The sequence below is a fragment of the Halictus rubicundus genome, chromosome 3 (assembly GCF_050948215.1).
Source record: "Halictus rubicundus isolate RS-2024b chromosome 3, iyHalRubi1_principal, whole genome shotgun sequence".
Taxonomy (NCBI): Eukaryota; Metazoa; Arthropoda; class Insecta; order Hymenoptera; family Halictidae; genus Halictus; species Halictus rubicundus.
The window spans coordinates 10,438,213-10,454,793 of NC_135151.1; the positions used below are offsets into that span (position 1 = coordinate 10,438,213).

At 44.9% G+C, this 16,581-nt stretch overlaps 1 protein-coding gene and 1 long non-coding RNA gene across 2 annotated transcripts in view; one reads left to right on the forward strand and one right to left on the reverse strand.

The window, feature by feature from the left end:
* Positions 1-16,581, reverse strand: part of LOC143352662 (uncharacterized) — a 607,068-nt gene that overhangs the window by 369,925 nt on the left and 220,562 nt on the right. The window lies entirely within an intron of this gene.
* Positions 15,968-16,581, forward strand: part of LOC143352214 (uncharacterized) — a 70,679-nt gene continuing 70,065 nt past the window's right edge. Inside the window, exon 1 of the mRNA XM_076784543.1 lies at positions 15,968-16,273. Coding sequence (XP_076640658.1) covers positions 15,968-16,273 — 306 coding nt within the window. The remainder of the gene's footprint in view (positions 16,274-16,581) is intronic.

Consider the following 16,581-nt stretch of genomic DNA (forward strand, 5'->3'; position numbering starts at 1 on the left):
AGGCACAGTTGTCTTTCTCTTCGAAGCGGACGTATGCATTGTTCTATTACAGAAATTTTCATGACCCTTTTCTGTATTTGGTAACTGGTCAGACCCAAGAACCCAAGATTGGTCGTCAGTTTCCCCCGAGTTTCGAACAGTTGTTTCCCTTCGATTCAATTCGGAAGATTGTTTTGCAGCCTCGGCGCGAGCAGCAGGAATCGTCAGAGACAACACGAGCCAGCGTAACGATCTCGGAACGGTCTTGAAATCGTGCCAGCAAGCTACAAAGTGATCAAACTTCTGCGCCGCGGACTCAATCAAACTTTCTTCGCTCGAAGAATCCGTGAAAAGAAGGAAGCCGGGCAGCCGTCGCTGCCGCCCCCTCCTCCCTTTTTAGAAGATTGTTACGTCTTGATTCCCAATTCCCAATTCAGACTATTTCACTCGGACCGGACTGGCGAACGAAAAATATCTCTATTAAGATTTACAATTCACACTAAATCTACCAAGCCGTAAAAGTAACTGATACAGTGATTTCTATATATATGTCGCCAAGGCCTGGATGATAAACGTCGCGGAATTATCCCCACTACCGTGGAGTATACCCCGGGTGGGGCCACGAAGCTCGAGGGGCCTCAGACGCCGAGGAGTGTAACCATAACACGGCTCAGGCATGTCTCCTGAACGATAAACGACGCTGGCAAGACCCGTGTTGTTGACATATATCGAGAATTCACTGTACATGTTGTCTTTCAAAAATGACGAGAACTTATAAATAATTGACTTAAAATGGTTGAACTTATTTGGATTTTATGCGATTCGTATTATAATACATGCTCTACTAAATATATGTATTTGTCGGTGGTAGGTTTAATGCTAAAATCATTGTGGCTTTCGCTCGGGTCACGTACAATTTCTGTTTTGACACATCAATTTCCTATATCAATAAAATACGGAATAACTACATCTCGACCAATTTTTTATTCCCCATTCCCCATGCGCAATATTGCCGTTCGCCACGTGGCTCGAGTATGCAATAAAAATATCGTTTACGCATTCTCGTATCTCCTACATTTAAAAATCCGATTAACTCGCACAGGTCTCTGGAATAGTTATTATTTTAGTGTTCCTGATGCTTTATCATAGACGTCCTGTTTCATCGCGAGCAAATCTGAAATATTTTAACATATTGTTGCCCGGACATTTTACGCAGCGGTGAAATTCATTCCATGGATTGCAGAAAGTCTCGAATTGCTCCGGGAACGACACCAATCCGAAGAAACAATCCCGGGGAAGAAGTTCGTCCGTTTCGCGGCTGCGTTCTATCCCCGAAGACCGCCCACGCCCGTCTCTCTGTCATCCGACCCCTTTACCCTGAACAGCGCGTGCACTTACGCGAACATGAAATTCCTCGAGCCACTTCCTCCCCGATTGTTTGCGCTAAGAGCGGAATCACGACGGGACTACCCGACGTCTCACCCCCAACCCCCGCCCCCCGATCCGAAGAATCCGTGCTCTCCTTATTGCTGATTATCCCCTGTCTTCTCTTCGGTAGCCTGCGCTCGTTACCTTCCTTCAACTCGGCTGTTTACGTGTCCCACGGCTCCGTAACAGGATCAGTCTGGGTACGCGAGATCCTCGTGACGCGTGTCTCAAAGACAATCCCGTGATCAGCTGAAAATGTTCTGCTTTTTCGTTCTCCACGCGGCTGCTTTGTCCTTAACCACAGCCGTAGGCGTTAGTTGATTTTAACCCTTAAGGGGGCCGGCAGACATTTGGCCTTGACTGTCACGCTATGTTACGCTGTGACATTTTTCTAGACATTTTACGTCTTAAATAAGTAAGTAATCAATTAAAAATGCATACCACCGTGTTTGTACATGTCTTTGCTGCGTCTGTCCAGAGCCCTTTTTCGATACGAACACTAAATCTCTCGAAATTAAGAGAATCTCTGTGCAATAGACGTATATGAACTTGCAAGGGTCAAAATCTTGACGCTTCAATATTGCAATGAGCAGTTTAAAAGTGGTCACTTGTGTTTCCTAAAAGTCCAATCTACGTCTGTCCAGAGCCCAAATTGCGAATTTCTACCTCATCGTGGAGTAATTTGTAATATTCGGCAGAAAACTCGCTTTCTGAAGCAAGTATGACGTCACCAGATTGCTGCCGCAGAGAGATTCTCTTAACGAGACCGTCAAAATACAAATATTCAATTAAATTATATTTAATATTATATTTGTATTTAATATTCATCGATAAGGTAAATAGAAACACAGTGAGACAGCAAAATTTCATGTAAATCCGCAAATACAAGTAATATTTGCACATCAGAGTTGTGCTAATTCAATTACATTGTAATTCAATTACACAATTGAATTACAATGTATTTCAATTATGTAGTAATTCAACCACGTCGTAACAGAATCAGATGAGCGATTTTAATCAGATGTGTAATTGAAATACAATATAATTAAACTACAGCTCTCCAAATTATAGACCAGAACTTTGAAGAAGTGCAATACAATGAATTCTCGATATTTGTCAACAACACGGATCTTGCCAGTGTCATGTATCGTCTAGCAGCCAAGCCGATGTATCCGAGCCGTGTTATGTTTATACTCTTCGGCTTCCGAGGCCTCTCGTGCTTGGTGCCCCTCACGGGGTATACCCTGCGGTAGTGGGGATAATTCCGCGACGTTTATCATCCAAGCCTTGGCGACATATATCGAGAAATCACTGTATATTTTTATGTTTTTCTTTGGTATACTTGTACGCTGTGGCGTGCTTTCTATTCCTCGTCCTCGTTCATAACACGTAACGCTGTTTTATGTAATTTAATTACAAAGTATTTTATAATTGCACACCAATTGCAATTACGAATTACATTGTAATTGAATCGAATGAAGATCTGGATTATAAATTGCAACGTGACTGAATTACAATGTAATTCCTGGAGTAATTCAATTGTAATTCTGCACAACTCTGTTGCGCATTAAATAATTATGACTAGACTGCGGATCTTTATGTATTTAAGGCTTATGAAAATTTTCAGAACAAGCTATAATATAAAATTCGATAGAATTCAATACGATTTTTCTTTATTTTAGATCTGCAGACGCTGTTCCCATGGAAAATGGGATTTCATTTCATTCTATTTTTATAATTTTTATAATTATGACTATAACTTTCAGTGGGAAGCCCCAATAGTTCACTTGTAGGGTTAAGTTTTATTTATTAAAATATCGACAAGATCCGGACCGCCTGGCTCATCGAGCTCATCAATCGGATGAAAAATGGAAGTTCTACCGAATGAATCGCGACCAGACAAATCTCCCTGATTCCAATTTTCCTGATTCACAGACGGAAGAAACGCGGACGCAGAGTTCCCGCTGTTCCGCGACGAAAAACATCGTCGAGTAGCGAACAACGCGTAGAAGTTCCTAACGAGTCCCGGGGCAAGGTTCTCGCGACAAGCGTTAGAAGAAATTGTCCGTGCAGCAAACGAGCTGGCTGGAAACTACTTGCCGGAAGTCCGGGCGGCGATACGACCGCCCGGGAAGATTCAAAAGCCGGTTCCAATTTGCTCGATGCCCGCGACGGAAATCGACTTCCGTTGGACTCGAGAAAGTGGTAGCACGAGAGAGAGAGAGAGAGAGAGAGAGAGAGAGAGAGAGAGAGAGAGAAAGAGAGAGAGAGAGAGTGCTTCCATGACTTTGTTTACCCCGGATCCGTTCCGATCTGCATGCGGAATATTTCTCCGCGAGAACGCTGCCCCGGCGAATAATGCGCGCGGAATGAAAGTGATGCATCAAGAACTCGGGAAAGAAGCGTTCGCTCCGGATTCTGGAATATTAAGCGCGAGGAACGGCTGATAAATCGCGGGGGCGGGTGCAGCGTGTTGTATCGTTCGGAGTTATTAGTGCCATTTATTATGGCAATGTACACCCGCCGGGGAAAGTATAAAGCAAAAGATTCGGAGCGGCAACCCTTATAACGCCGCCGATCTATCTGCCCTCGAAAATATCGTACCTTCACCGACGTGTCAGCTACACTGTGAAATTGCTCGCTCTTACGGGGACATTATCTTTGTCAAATCTCAGGGGTTTATGAATTGTCCGTGGTCTCCTTCCTTTCTCCATCTGTCATCGCGGCTTCTCAGCTTTCAACAATGGAGAACTGCGTTCCAGCATTGCACACATATATTTGTCGGGATATACGTGACAAACTTGTAAGTTGTAACGCATGAATCATAAAGTATGCTGATCGTATACGTTCGTAATTCAGGAGCATCGGTGTACCAAGATTTTCGCGTTCATCCTAGAATCATCATAACTTTGTTATTTCAATGAATTCCATAGATTTTGGTAAAGTATTTTTAAAATTTTATTGTAGGGTTGTGGATGTGACTCTGGTAGAGTAACTGTGTTAGAATGACTGTGGACGCGACATTCCACAGTGCGGACAAACACTTAACGATCATTTTTTTAATTTATTAATTGTATCGTTAAATTTAATTTTCTGTGAATAATTAACAATACATATACATTCGCAAACAAATTTGGATTTTTGTCCAAAATTTTGCTATTTGTTGACAATTATTGTTAAATGCCAAATATAAAAAGAATCCTAAAACACGTATACCCTATTTTAGGTCAAACATCACATTTTTAATAAATTGTTTGAACAAAAAACTTTTGTAAAAATTTTCTTGCGCGACTACGTTTCCCATTAGAAAACACACAATTTAAGAAAAAATTAATTTTTTCAACCACTGGTTTCCGAGATATCTCAAAAAATGTGGTTTTGACCCTCAACTTTGAGGGGTATTTTCACCCCCTCAAAGTGGACGGTTGCCGATAAAAAAAAAACGTGTAAAATATTTTCCGAAGAATTATATCTCACATAAGTTTCGTCAAAATCGGCTTGTATCAACTGAATATGTTGCCTTGTAAGTTAGCATAATGAATTCATGGAAAATCGTCAAGCTCTTTAAAAGAGCATCACGGAGGACTTCAAAATCCCCTAGACTAGAGCGATAACGAACCCTCGGAGAGGGAAGACACCGTAGAATTTCCAAAGTTCACGGGGGGAAATGTTTTAATAACGATCCGCGGCGAGCGTACCGTCGGATCCTCCAGGAAAAACATTTGCCGCACCGGCGCGGCGCGTCGCGGCGTCGGGTCTCGTCATTAGTTCGCCGATGGTCCGAGGCCGGGCTCTTAGACAGCTGGCTGGCTGGCGCTAACGCCCGGGGAAACACTTCAGGGCTCTCGTATAAATCACGGGGAGTAGGAGTCGCGTCGAAGCGCCGGGACTATCTGGAGCAGACGCGGGACAACAAGTGTCGAGAGCTTCCGATGGAACTACCTGAGATTCGCGGCGCCGTAATTTTCCCCCGTTTAGCGGCTGAATGCGCCGCGCGAAGATAGCAGGCGCAAAACGGCTCGGTAGAGGAGTATCAGCCGGGGACAGAGCTGGTGAATGATTCGCCAGATGGGTGCAAAAATTGTACCACGCTTTTACGAGGACGCGAGAGAGGAATTATAGTCGTCTAGGAAAGACTGCGACGACCGGATAAGAGGAAACTCTCGTTGCGAGAAGAGGAAGAACTCGGTTTTTGCGGGAAACGTTCGTCCGTCACGCTTTGATTGGCAGGGATTGTTGGAACGTGCTGTCTGGTGGTCGAGACTCCAAAAACCTTGCGGAGTTCTTAAGAGCCGCTGTTATTACGTTATTCCGCGTTATTCTTATCGAACTCCGCAGTCCAGGCGGGCCGCAATACAGTGAATATTCGCTGTAAGTCCCATGCGCGGTTCTGGCGAGGGACCTTCAGATGAAATCTGTGGTTCTCGCCGAACGTTGCATTTGAAATACACAGTGCACGCTGGAAATGTAAATGACCCTCGCGTCGCTATGGCCAAAACCAGGGACATACAGTCGGATAGGGACAAGAAGGCTGAGAAAATGTCTTTCTCTGATACAATGTTGCACGTAGAAGCGGACAGCGAAGCTCGAGAACCGCCGCACAGTGGTTCAGAATCATAAAATAGGTGGACAAAATTCATATCTCTTTCAGCTGTGCAATATTTGTTATACAGAAGGCAATTTTGGGGGATTTGCAATTCGTAGAATCCGAATCTGATATTATGTTTTTGCTAATATAAAAAACTACCCTTATAAAGCTACCTTTATGGGGGATGTTTTATCCCATAAAATCGAAAATTCTCTAATTGATTTAAAACATAATTTTGGACAAATAATATTATATAAATATACCTACGAAATCGTATAATTAAAGTTATTGTTAATGAAATCAATGAAAGTTTATATTTTAGAATTCTAGGTGAAAGTAATTATAAAGAATGGAGCTCTAAAAATTAATCACATCAAATTTTGTTTACTTAGATGTTTTTCTACACATTTATATTGTTTATTAACAATTATTGAATGAAACAGCTTCTGATTACGGACTTTATAATACGTAAAAATGCATGTTCCTAAAAATTGTCTCATGGTCACAGACGCAGACGGACGCAGCTAAATTTTAGTTTAATTATAACAATATTGTTTACAGAAATCGGTATTGAAAGAAATTTGATGCAACTATTTTCACTAAAAAAGTTACAGCCTTTTTAAAACAACCTGCATCGAAGAGGTGTCTAATGTTTTCAAGTGAAACTATAGTAGCAAATTACTACTTTAGCAAGAGTTAAAAATTCTTAAAAATTAACAAAAAAGCAGGTAAATACCAGTGTTAGAAGAGTTCATTGTTCATTTGAAATAAATCTTGCGTAGAAAATATACACGGTATTCTCAATCGTCGCATAACATATACCGATTGATTACTGTCTCGAGAGAGCATCGACAATGTTTATAATTCGACCGTTCTAAACTTCTAAACTATTACATGATCAAAGACCGCCACCTTTTGAATAGGATTCAGATGAGTATTAATTTATCTGTAGAATTATCGGTATAATTCATATCATCGGTATAATTTCCATTAAATAAATGCCACGAATATGTTGGTGAAAGTCCCGTAAAAAAATAATGAAAATTAAAGAAGTTTTCTTATTGGATTAGTATTGGTCCCACACCAATACACCCCACCGCGTTATGTTACACTCCTCTGCGGCGGCGGCTCTCGAACTTCGTGGCCCCTCTTCGTGGTGGTGTGGGTAGTTCCATGGAACGGAAAACGCGAGGCTTGTAGGGACTTATAACGAATATTCACTGTAGTCCGTGTTTTTGACGCCGGTCGAAAACCCATGAAGATCGTTTCCTCGAACAGGCTCTATCGGCTACGATCTCGACACTAACTTGCACGACCTAATTACTAGCGCCGCGAGATAGCACCGAACAAATGGTTGCTTGAAGCCCGACACGCTCCACATCGTCCAGAATAAATTAGGTTCTCGCGCGCGCACAGACGAAGAATCCACTGAGCTGCCCGGGAAGGGAATCGGTCAACAGATCATCCGGGAATTTAGTGGAGGAACACGTACTTCCGAGTTCTTACTTTCGGTGATAGAGCGACTCCTGATTCAATGCTGCTGACATAGTACTGGGGAGCCTGGAGTTTCTGCAGCGCGAGTAGAATTGGAGGGGATTCTGGGGCGGAATTCTGCGACTGGCGGATGTGTTCGAATATGTGGATGAAATTTATTTAATTTTATTGTACTGGATTGCTTTTGGAGAGGTCCTTGTTCATTATTGTTATTGCAATTGATTGGAAACTGTACTGTACGGCCCATCCGTCACTATTGACAACTTGATTTGTTTGGAGATCTGAGATTGATGTATTGGATGTGTCATCATAGAGAGCTGCGATTTGTTAGTATAGAAATCCGCCCACTTTAGATGGAAAATCATTTGGTGCGAGGCCTCAGAGGAGGACAAATGGGCACCTGTGGGAGCCCTTTTGTAGGGCTATCTTCCCAGGACTATCTTCCTACGGCTGTTTACCCAGTGCTGCTTACGTAGGGCTACCTCCGAGAGCTGTCTTCGTAGGGCGGTTTTCTGAAGCTATTTTCAAGAACTCCGTCTATCTAGGACTGTTTACCTAGGATCTTCCCCCTGGGCTGTCTTGTAGGGCTGTCTTCTAGGGCGATCTTCTAGGGCTGCCTTCCGAGACTGTTCTGCTAAAGTTGTTTAGCAAGAGCAATCTACCTAGGGCTGTTCCCTGGGGCCACCTTCAAGAACAATCTTCCTGCAGCTATTTTTCTAGGGCAGCCTCTGAGACCTGCCTTCCTAGGGCTACCTTTGAAAGCTGTTTTTCCTAAGGCTGTCTTCTTAGGGCTACCTTCGGGACCTGCCTTCCTAGGGCTACCTTTGAAATCTGTTTTTCCTAAGTTTGTTTGCTAAAACTATTTTCGAGAACAGCCTTCTGGGGCTGTCTTTCTAGAGCTGTCTTTCTAGTGCTGTCTTCCTAGAACTATTTTTCTAGAGCTGACTTTAGAGGTGATTGCGACCATAAGGAGCAAAGCTTCAGAATGGAAGCTGTACATCCATGTACAGAAATGAATCTCACTCGTGGTTCCAGATGTCCAATAAAAAAAGAAGAAGAACGGAACATTTATTAGCAGGTGCCACGGTCCCCAAAGGATACAATTCACGATCCACCCCCTGAGGGTACAGTTTCCATGATTCTCCGCCGTTCATCTCGAGGAACCAATTAAAAGGAACCCGACCGGCTCCTCGAAGGGTAGTATCAACAATGGGAACCGCTCTATCGGGCACTCCTGGCGGGTACGTAGCCGCAATTACCGAATAATTTATGATGCTCCGGTGTTGTTTAAAATCTCGTCGGGCATACGATTAACGCGTTTATCATGCAAGTTGCCGGGCTACGCGTGATTCGATTAAAATGTTTTCGCCGTTTCGGGTCGGATCTATTTAATAACCCCGGCGAATAATTAACGTCGAGCCGCGTTCTATTATATCCTAATTATCATCGTCATTAACGTATCGACTCGGTCCGCAGGTTAATTGCACGTCAGTCGCGCGGGAGGAGCGTCGCCAGTAATTAACGACGCCCGGGGAGTTTTACACGGACGGTCGCGTGATTAATTAGGCGAACGTGTCCGAATCGCCTTCGCGGATATCTTCGGATATGGGGCGGCGTCTTCGAACAATCGAAACGATCAGAAATTTCGGTAGAACCAGCATGGACCACCTAGAGAAGCAATTTTCAATCCTTCTTGGAGCATAGCACTCTGAAACTAATAACTCGACTGCGGATTTTTATGCAAAGTGAGAATTGTCTCGAGTTTAACGGGACACTCCCGTCGAAATTTCCGAACGTTTGACGAAGTATACCTACTTCTACCGGGACGGGTCAAAATGACTTCATACAACAAAACATACAACAAAAAAAGACAGAGAAAAAAAGAAAACTGCTTTACAGAATTAATTATTTAAAATATTTTAGAAAAAGTCGCACAGAATTTTAGAAATCAAAAATACATTTTGGCCCCTCTTGGTTGTTACATTCAAGCTAGGAGATCACACTTTATGACAGTGTCGCTTCAGCTTAAGAAGAAACAGTCCTGTCGAAAAATTGACAAAGAGCGTCACGTTCTTTTACATGCCCATGTCGTCTAATAACATCAAGCATGCACAGCTCAAAAAGAATAGCATTATTACGAGTCTAGTTTGACGATGCAAATCCTGAATTTTAACTACAACTGGACAACTAGAATTTTAATGCTGCCAAATCTGTTCCCAGTGGAAAACTGTGCACTGGAGGACTTTGTTGACGCAGGAGGTGAGCGAAAACGAAATTGTTGGTCCAACGACACCAGGACGAATTCTATCAAAGGACTTTTCCCCTTTACTCCTCGCTCGAGACAACAAGAAACCCGTCTGTTTATTGTTTGTCGGCCATGGAGCGTGTTCCATTCGCGCGTCCTTCCGAAAGCTGACCGCCAGGAACATTTGTCGCAGCAAATTGTCGGTTCGTCGCCTTCCCACGAGCAGATCGTTTATAGTGGCCTGTGAGAATGGATGGGAACAGGGACACACAGGACGTGAGAGTTTCTTTCTCCCTTCTTTTTCGCTCCGCGCGTTCCCGATAGTGAATTAACACCCCAGTTTCGTTTCACCGTGCCGTCCAGGATAGATTTAACGAGTTTGACTTTTCACTGTACCGTGGCTTGTCGGTGGTTCATGGAGTATTAACGGCCGTTAATTAACTTCGACAATTAACTCCCTGATCGGCCAATCAGCCGAATGCGTCGCCGGTGTTATAATTGATTTTTACGATCCACTTTGCCAGATTGTTTGCCATTTGATTTTCTTCACGCTGCTAATTGATTTCGAGAGAGCCGAGTGCTGGCTGCACGAACGAGATGACAATGATCCGTCGATGTCGCTTGCTATGTATCTCTGATTGTTGTGAAACGAAGCGTACGCTTAAATGTTTCTAATTAACCTAATCTTCATTAATCTCTTCACTTATTAACCAATTCTAACGTGTCAGATTAAAACTAGGGCTCTTACTATTCGGACATGCGGATACTCGGATATCAGGATTGTAAGAGTCCCAATTCAAACGTATTATTTCGTTCGATACACTGTACAGGGTGTCTCAAAAATGTACTTTTTTGAGAGAGGTGATTCGCGAGGTGATTTCAAGTAACGTTTTCCTTTGCGAAAATTTTCTCCGCGGCTTTGTTAAGGAGTTATTAACGAAAAATGTGGACCAATTAGAGCGCGGGTAGAGCGGACGGATTGAGGCTACGCCAATGCCAACGTCACGCTCAGCGGGACCAGTCGCCGAGCCGGATCCGTCCACCGTAGCCGCGTTCTGATTGGTCCTTGTTTTTCGTTAGTAACTCCTCAACGAGGCCACGGAGAACATTTTGGTAAAGGAAAAAGTTATTTCAAATGACCTCAGGAATCACCCATTTCACGGAAGTACCACATTTTTAGGACACCGTGTATACGCATCGATGGAGAATAAAATAGGATAAATCAGGGTGTTCTGAAACGTGAACTTCTTCCAGTATATAGAAAGCAATTTTTATCATATGTTCAAGTGCAAGCTCATCTGATTAGAATCTATAGACTGCTGATTAAAGCGGCACGCGCTATAATAAATTTAAGCTTTCCAGATTCGGTGTCATTGGTTAGACCCTTGCACTACGATGTATTTTACAGTTTCAGAAAAAAAAAGGAAAAAATTTATATCTGTTGTATGCCTATATGTCCTTCGATAGCTGTACATTAACAACGCCAAAATAGAATTTTATTTCGATTTAAAGAAAATTAATAACATACATATTTATTCCGCTCTGTTCAAAATCTTCGTCACGAGTACGACTCGATATTGTAGGGCAAGGCGTTAAGTTGTTTCATCAGAAGATTTCTCTATTACCTTCGATTTCCTAAATGCATCGAGAAAGAAGGAGATAATTTCTCGAGACTCGCGATCAGTTTCAGTGAGACGGATCTGTAGCACCACAACAGCGAGCAGATTAAAATTCCTCGGGGGAACCATAAACTCGAGTGGCCGAAGCGGAACGGAGCCTTAATCCCAAGCTCGCCTGAGTTCCAACCGGAAGCCAACAACGGGTAGACGGTGCACGAAAGGGAAAAGATGGTCGAATCGTCGCGGAACGACGGAGCCGGGGGTCCTCAAAATTCCGGGAGTTTCTGGCAACGAGCGAAACCACTTTCGTCGAAGCATTCGCAGCTGGAATGGCGTCGCGACGCGAGGCGACGCGATGCCGCTTGTCCACCGGAAGCCGCAGGGCTGCTTTCGCGGTCGCGCACACGGGCTCCACCGACGGCGGCGGCTATGCAATTGCAGCTGTAAGGGCTGCACTTTCGTCCACGGCCCCGTGGAATCCGCCTCGCCGACATACACTCTCGGAGAAAATGATAGCACATGTGTATCTGTGTTTTTCCCGCTTGCTCGGAAAACCGGCGAGATGAACTTTGTTTGCTAACAATTTCCTTCTTTCCACATGGTAACCATTGTGACAGCGTAAAGCTAGATAATACACCCCACTTTTACAGCAATGTCGATAACTTTCATATGTTTTTGTAATTCTGGAAGTGCATTTCCGGACTTCTTGGGGGGTCATTTCTAGACACACGTAACTTTTGAACTAGCGATCTCCTAGGATTGAAACTCGGATTTTCGGAATTTTCGCTCCAAAATCTACAGGTTTACGTAAAAAAAAGTTAGAAATTTCTGGTTTCCTGAGGTAAAGTTTAACCGAAATGGGTAGGTGCAATGAAAGAGCGCAAAGAGTGACAGAATTGAAGTGTATCGATGTACGATTCTCGGTCTTTTTAAGTTTTTAAAGAAGGAAACAGATTTCTACTTAGTATCAATTTCCTGAAATTGGACAATTTTTATTCCGCATAAAGATCCGCAGTGTACTTATTACGATCTTTAATTCAACTTGCAACTGCTGCTTCAGCTAGACATTTAAACCTGTGGCAATAAAAATGAAAATTCCGTGGGAAGTTAGGAAGTGGGAGTGCATCTGCACTCAGCGACCCAGTATGCAGGCAAATGGTTAAGAAAAGATGTATCTCGCAATTGGTGCAGACAATTTTGCATAAAAATCCGCAGTCCAGCGATAGTACATCACTTGAAAGATGAGCGCAAGGAGTCCGCAAGGTGTCGCAAGAACCGCCGCGCGTCAATTTTTCAGCTTTCGATAAAACCGTCCTCGTGGACGAGTCCACGAAGATTTTTCCGGCTCTTTCCATTACTAATTTGCAGGCAGCTTCTCCCGGAGACGTCTGCCTGCAGCTTTAACGAGGACCTCCTGTCGTATTCCGCATCCGGGCCGTAAGCCACGAAATCCTGGGCCGCGATAGGCAGCGCACGTACACGCGCGATTAAAAATTCATAGAAAATCTTCGGGGTCAGCACGATTTTGCGAACACGTGAATTCGACCTGCACGGCGCCGCACGAAACCGTCCGGCAAGATTACGTCGATCCGATCGATCCTCCGTCCAACTTTTTCCTCGTCGATTCCTCAATCCGTTTGATCCCGCACGGTTCTCCGAATCACTATTGGGAATAATGCAACCTCCATACATAGATTCACGCCCATCGCGTCGAACGTAATGTATGCTCTCTATATACGGTCATACCGGTAGTTGGACGGATAAGGCTGCGGAATTAGAATTAATATTGATGCACCAGAGTGTCCTATCTTCGAAGCGTCCGGCTTCGATGAATATTTTGCAAACGCGCCGCTACTCCCGAGCGTGTTTGCCTGTTTTTCTGAGATTATATAATGAAATGAATAGAAGTAAGTTACCAAGCCAGAAGGATTAATCTACTAGATCATAGGTAACGCAAATTTTGGACTAATTGTATTTAGTTGAAGTTACAAAAAGAAATAGTAATGGCTGCTTTTTGCAACTTTTTCACTTGTACACGTCTGGAAAATTTCACCGAAATTCGCCACTGGGTTCATGAGTTATAGAAGATTAAAAATTGTGAAAATTAGTTATAATCGTTTATAACTAGGGAGAGGTGTATTTGTACCGATTGGTGGTTATATAGAAGCAGACTTAGTGCCAGTATGCTGTATAATAATATAAGCATAATAACCATAAAGCTTAACAGATTCGTCCAAGCTCAAAAATCTGTATTCTCCGAATTAACTCTCAGCGTTCCGTAACTGTTGAAAATGCACTAATCGATATTTCTCTATGTATCACATTCTTAGTCCAAGTAGAGTAGAATCAGATTACAAAAGGGCGAATAAAATCATTCCTGCAAGAAAATGCAAAGTTTCACTTTGATGCGCCTGTAAGCGTTCGACACGGAAAACGAAACTGTGATGATTGTATTAATTTTTCCTTTCTCGACGGTCGAATACGATTTAATTTTGGTGATTATTGGAGCTGCGATTGAGTGGACCGTTCGAAGAAAAATTGTCGGTGATATTGGGAGCGAAGAATGGCGCTTCTAGAAAGATCAAGAGAATAGAAGCGCTTCCGAAGAAACGAGCAGAAGATCGTGGCCCAGGGGGATTGCACCGACAGGAAGAAAATCACGTCTGCGGCGTTATTCTAGTCGTACACGGATCCCGCGGATACTAATGGCCGGAGGTATCGAAACGTAGTGATCAGTGGCAAATATTTCACCACGGAATCAGATACGTCGCGCGCAACTGGTCCATTGATCTCGCCGATCCCCACGTGTACTCTTTATCTTGCTACGCCACGCGAAAACAACAATTACTTCGTCGAACGTCAGCGGAAGAGCAAATACTATTACAAATTCACTGTGGAAGAATCACAGAAACTCGCGTACATTTTTCTCAAAATCCTGCATTCGAACCGCTACAATGGGTCTAGTAAAATATCGTAACGTAAATGAATTCGGTTACGTTCAGTGTCTCTCTGGATCTACTAACAAAGAACAGAGTTATGTTCAATCGAATGTATAATTTCAGACTATAAGTGACACCTTTTCATTAATAAATAGGTACATTTGTCGTAACTAGACTGCGGATCTGGTGCATTTATGACAAGATTGAATCAAATAGAAAACGGTAAGAACGTTTAAAGAATTTAAAAATACTATGGTATTATTTCGAGCTCGTTAAGATTATTAAGAGAATGAATAAATGTCCATGTAAGTCCTGTGTCTTGAAATGAATACAGATCATTTTTATTTTGCACACAAATCTGCAGTATCGTCAGAAGTGGATTTATTACACCAATTAAATTTTATTCATAGTAAATATTCATCTATTATCATTGGACTGCGTACCTTTATGCAAAATAAAAATTTTCCGTATCAATTGCAAGAGGCAGGAGCCAAGGGCCTTTTTTTATAATATGCTAAGGAGTTAAAAATATTGTATTGATATTCCTAAATTCTGTTAATCGCACTTCTGTTTTGAATTAGACATACGCAATTTCATTATAGATGCACGAAATCCGCAGTCTAGAGCATTTTAGAACTTAACTAGATTGTGTACAAGTGTATATAAAATTCTAAAGACTTTGCCAAGCTCGATTAAGGATGAAAAATTCGCAGGGTCAGGTGCTAGGTGGGGACCAAGGGGATATGGGCTTAGTAGTGGTGACTCGGATCCACTGCTAGGTATACCACAGTGGTGGTGGTCATATCCCTAAAATCCTCTACGCTCCACCTCCTCGTGGTGGTCCCTGGGAACACACATAGTTGTGTGTTGCTAACGGAGCGAGGGGTATTCCGCGGGAAGTAGTCCTAATGATGTGTGAGGCGATGCCGGCGGGATCTTCGGATCCTGGCAGGGCCTCCCTTGCCGGTAAGGTTCACACGGAGGGATGAAAAACCGCGGAATGGGTCCTGCGATAACGACCGGGGAGGTCGCCGCAGGGCCCTGGCCGTAAACCGGTGGTCATGTTTTACCGGAACGGTGGTCTTGCCTTAATCGGCCGGGCCGCGAGGATGATAACCTCTATAAAAAATCCCCAACCCTAAGCTTCGGTGCGCGGTGAGAGGGTACGCCCTGGCAACAGGGCGTGGCTGGTGGGGTACACCAGTCGCGAGCGCACCATTCACCACTGGATACCTGGCGCCTCCAGTGTGTATCTAGCCTTACCCGGGTAGTGGGGGCTCTGCCCGGGTGGACCTTATTTCCCGCCATTCTCGTGGGATTCACTATGGATATCAATTTAATTAAAAATGAAGATGGAAAGGAGGGGTTACCACACCCGAAAGTGGTCGTGGAGGGAGTTGGGGCAGTCCTGGACCTGTCCCAGGAAGAGAGGCGCCAGACCCCAACTGTTGGGGACCGGCCCTTTCTCCGGCCGGAGAGGGGAACGAGGGGGCGTGGTCGGCGCGTCGAGTCGGTGGACAGATTGTCCATCGTCTCGACCCAGTCGGCCCCCCCCATCCCCAGCGTTGCGGGCGTAAAACGCTCGCTGCCGCCGACTCCGGGCAGGACGTCGCCGACTCCGTCGGTCGGCAAACGGGAGCGGCGGGAGGACGATGTCCGCCCGGATATAAGGGCCATGCTTCCCGGGGAACTGTCCGCATTTATTGCGGAACAGTCCGACATCACCCGGGAGCTTGCGGAGGCGAGCAGAAACCTTAAGGGTACCCACCTTAAGGGGATCCGCGACGCCTCCGCGGATATTAAGGCGGCAGTGAGGGAGTTGGAGCGTAGGGGGGTCCAGGCTGGACCCCCTGCCGACTCCCGCGGCCCTGTATCCCAAGCGGACGCCGGGGACGCCGCGCTGCGGCTGGAGAATGCAGCGCTCCGGAGGGAGCTGTTGGAAACCCGCGACACGCTTCGAGCCATCAGGGGGGAACTGATGGTGATGAAGCGGTTGCGGGACGCTCCCCCCCTGCCGCAGGTCTCCACCGCCGAGGTCGGCGAGGTCACCGCGGCCCCGCCTGCGCAGCTGGACCTGATGGCCCAGATGAAGGCCCTCATGGAGGAGGGCCTCAGATCCCTCCGCGAAGAAATGCGGAGGGAGCTGCGCCGGGTGGCTGGGCAGGTTGCCCGCGGGGACCCCCGGCCGCCGCCGCCGGCCCCTCCGGCGCCGCCGCGGCCCGCCCCAGCGCCCGCTCCGCCGACGCCTACCCCTGCCCCTGTCCCAGTGCCGGGAGGGGCAGGGAATAA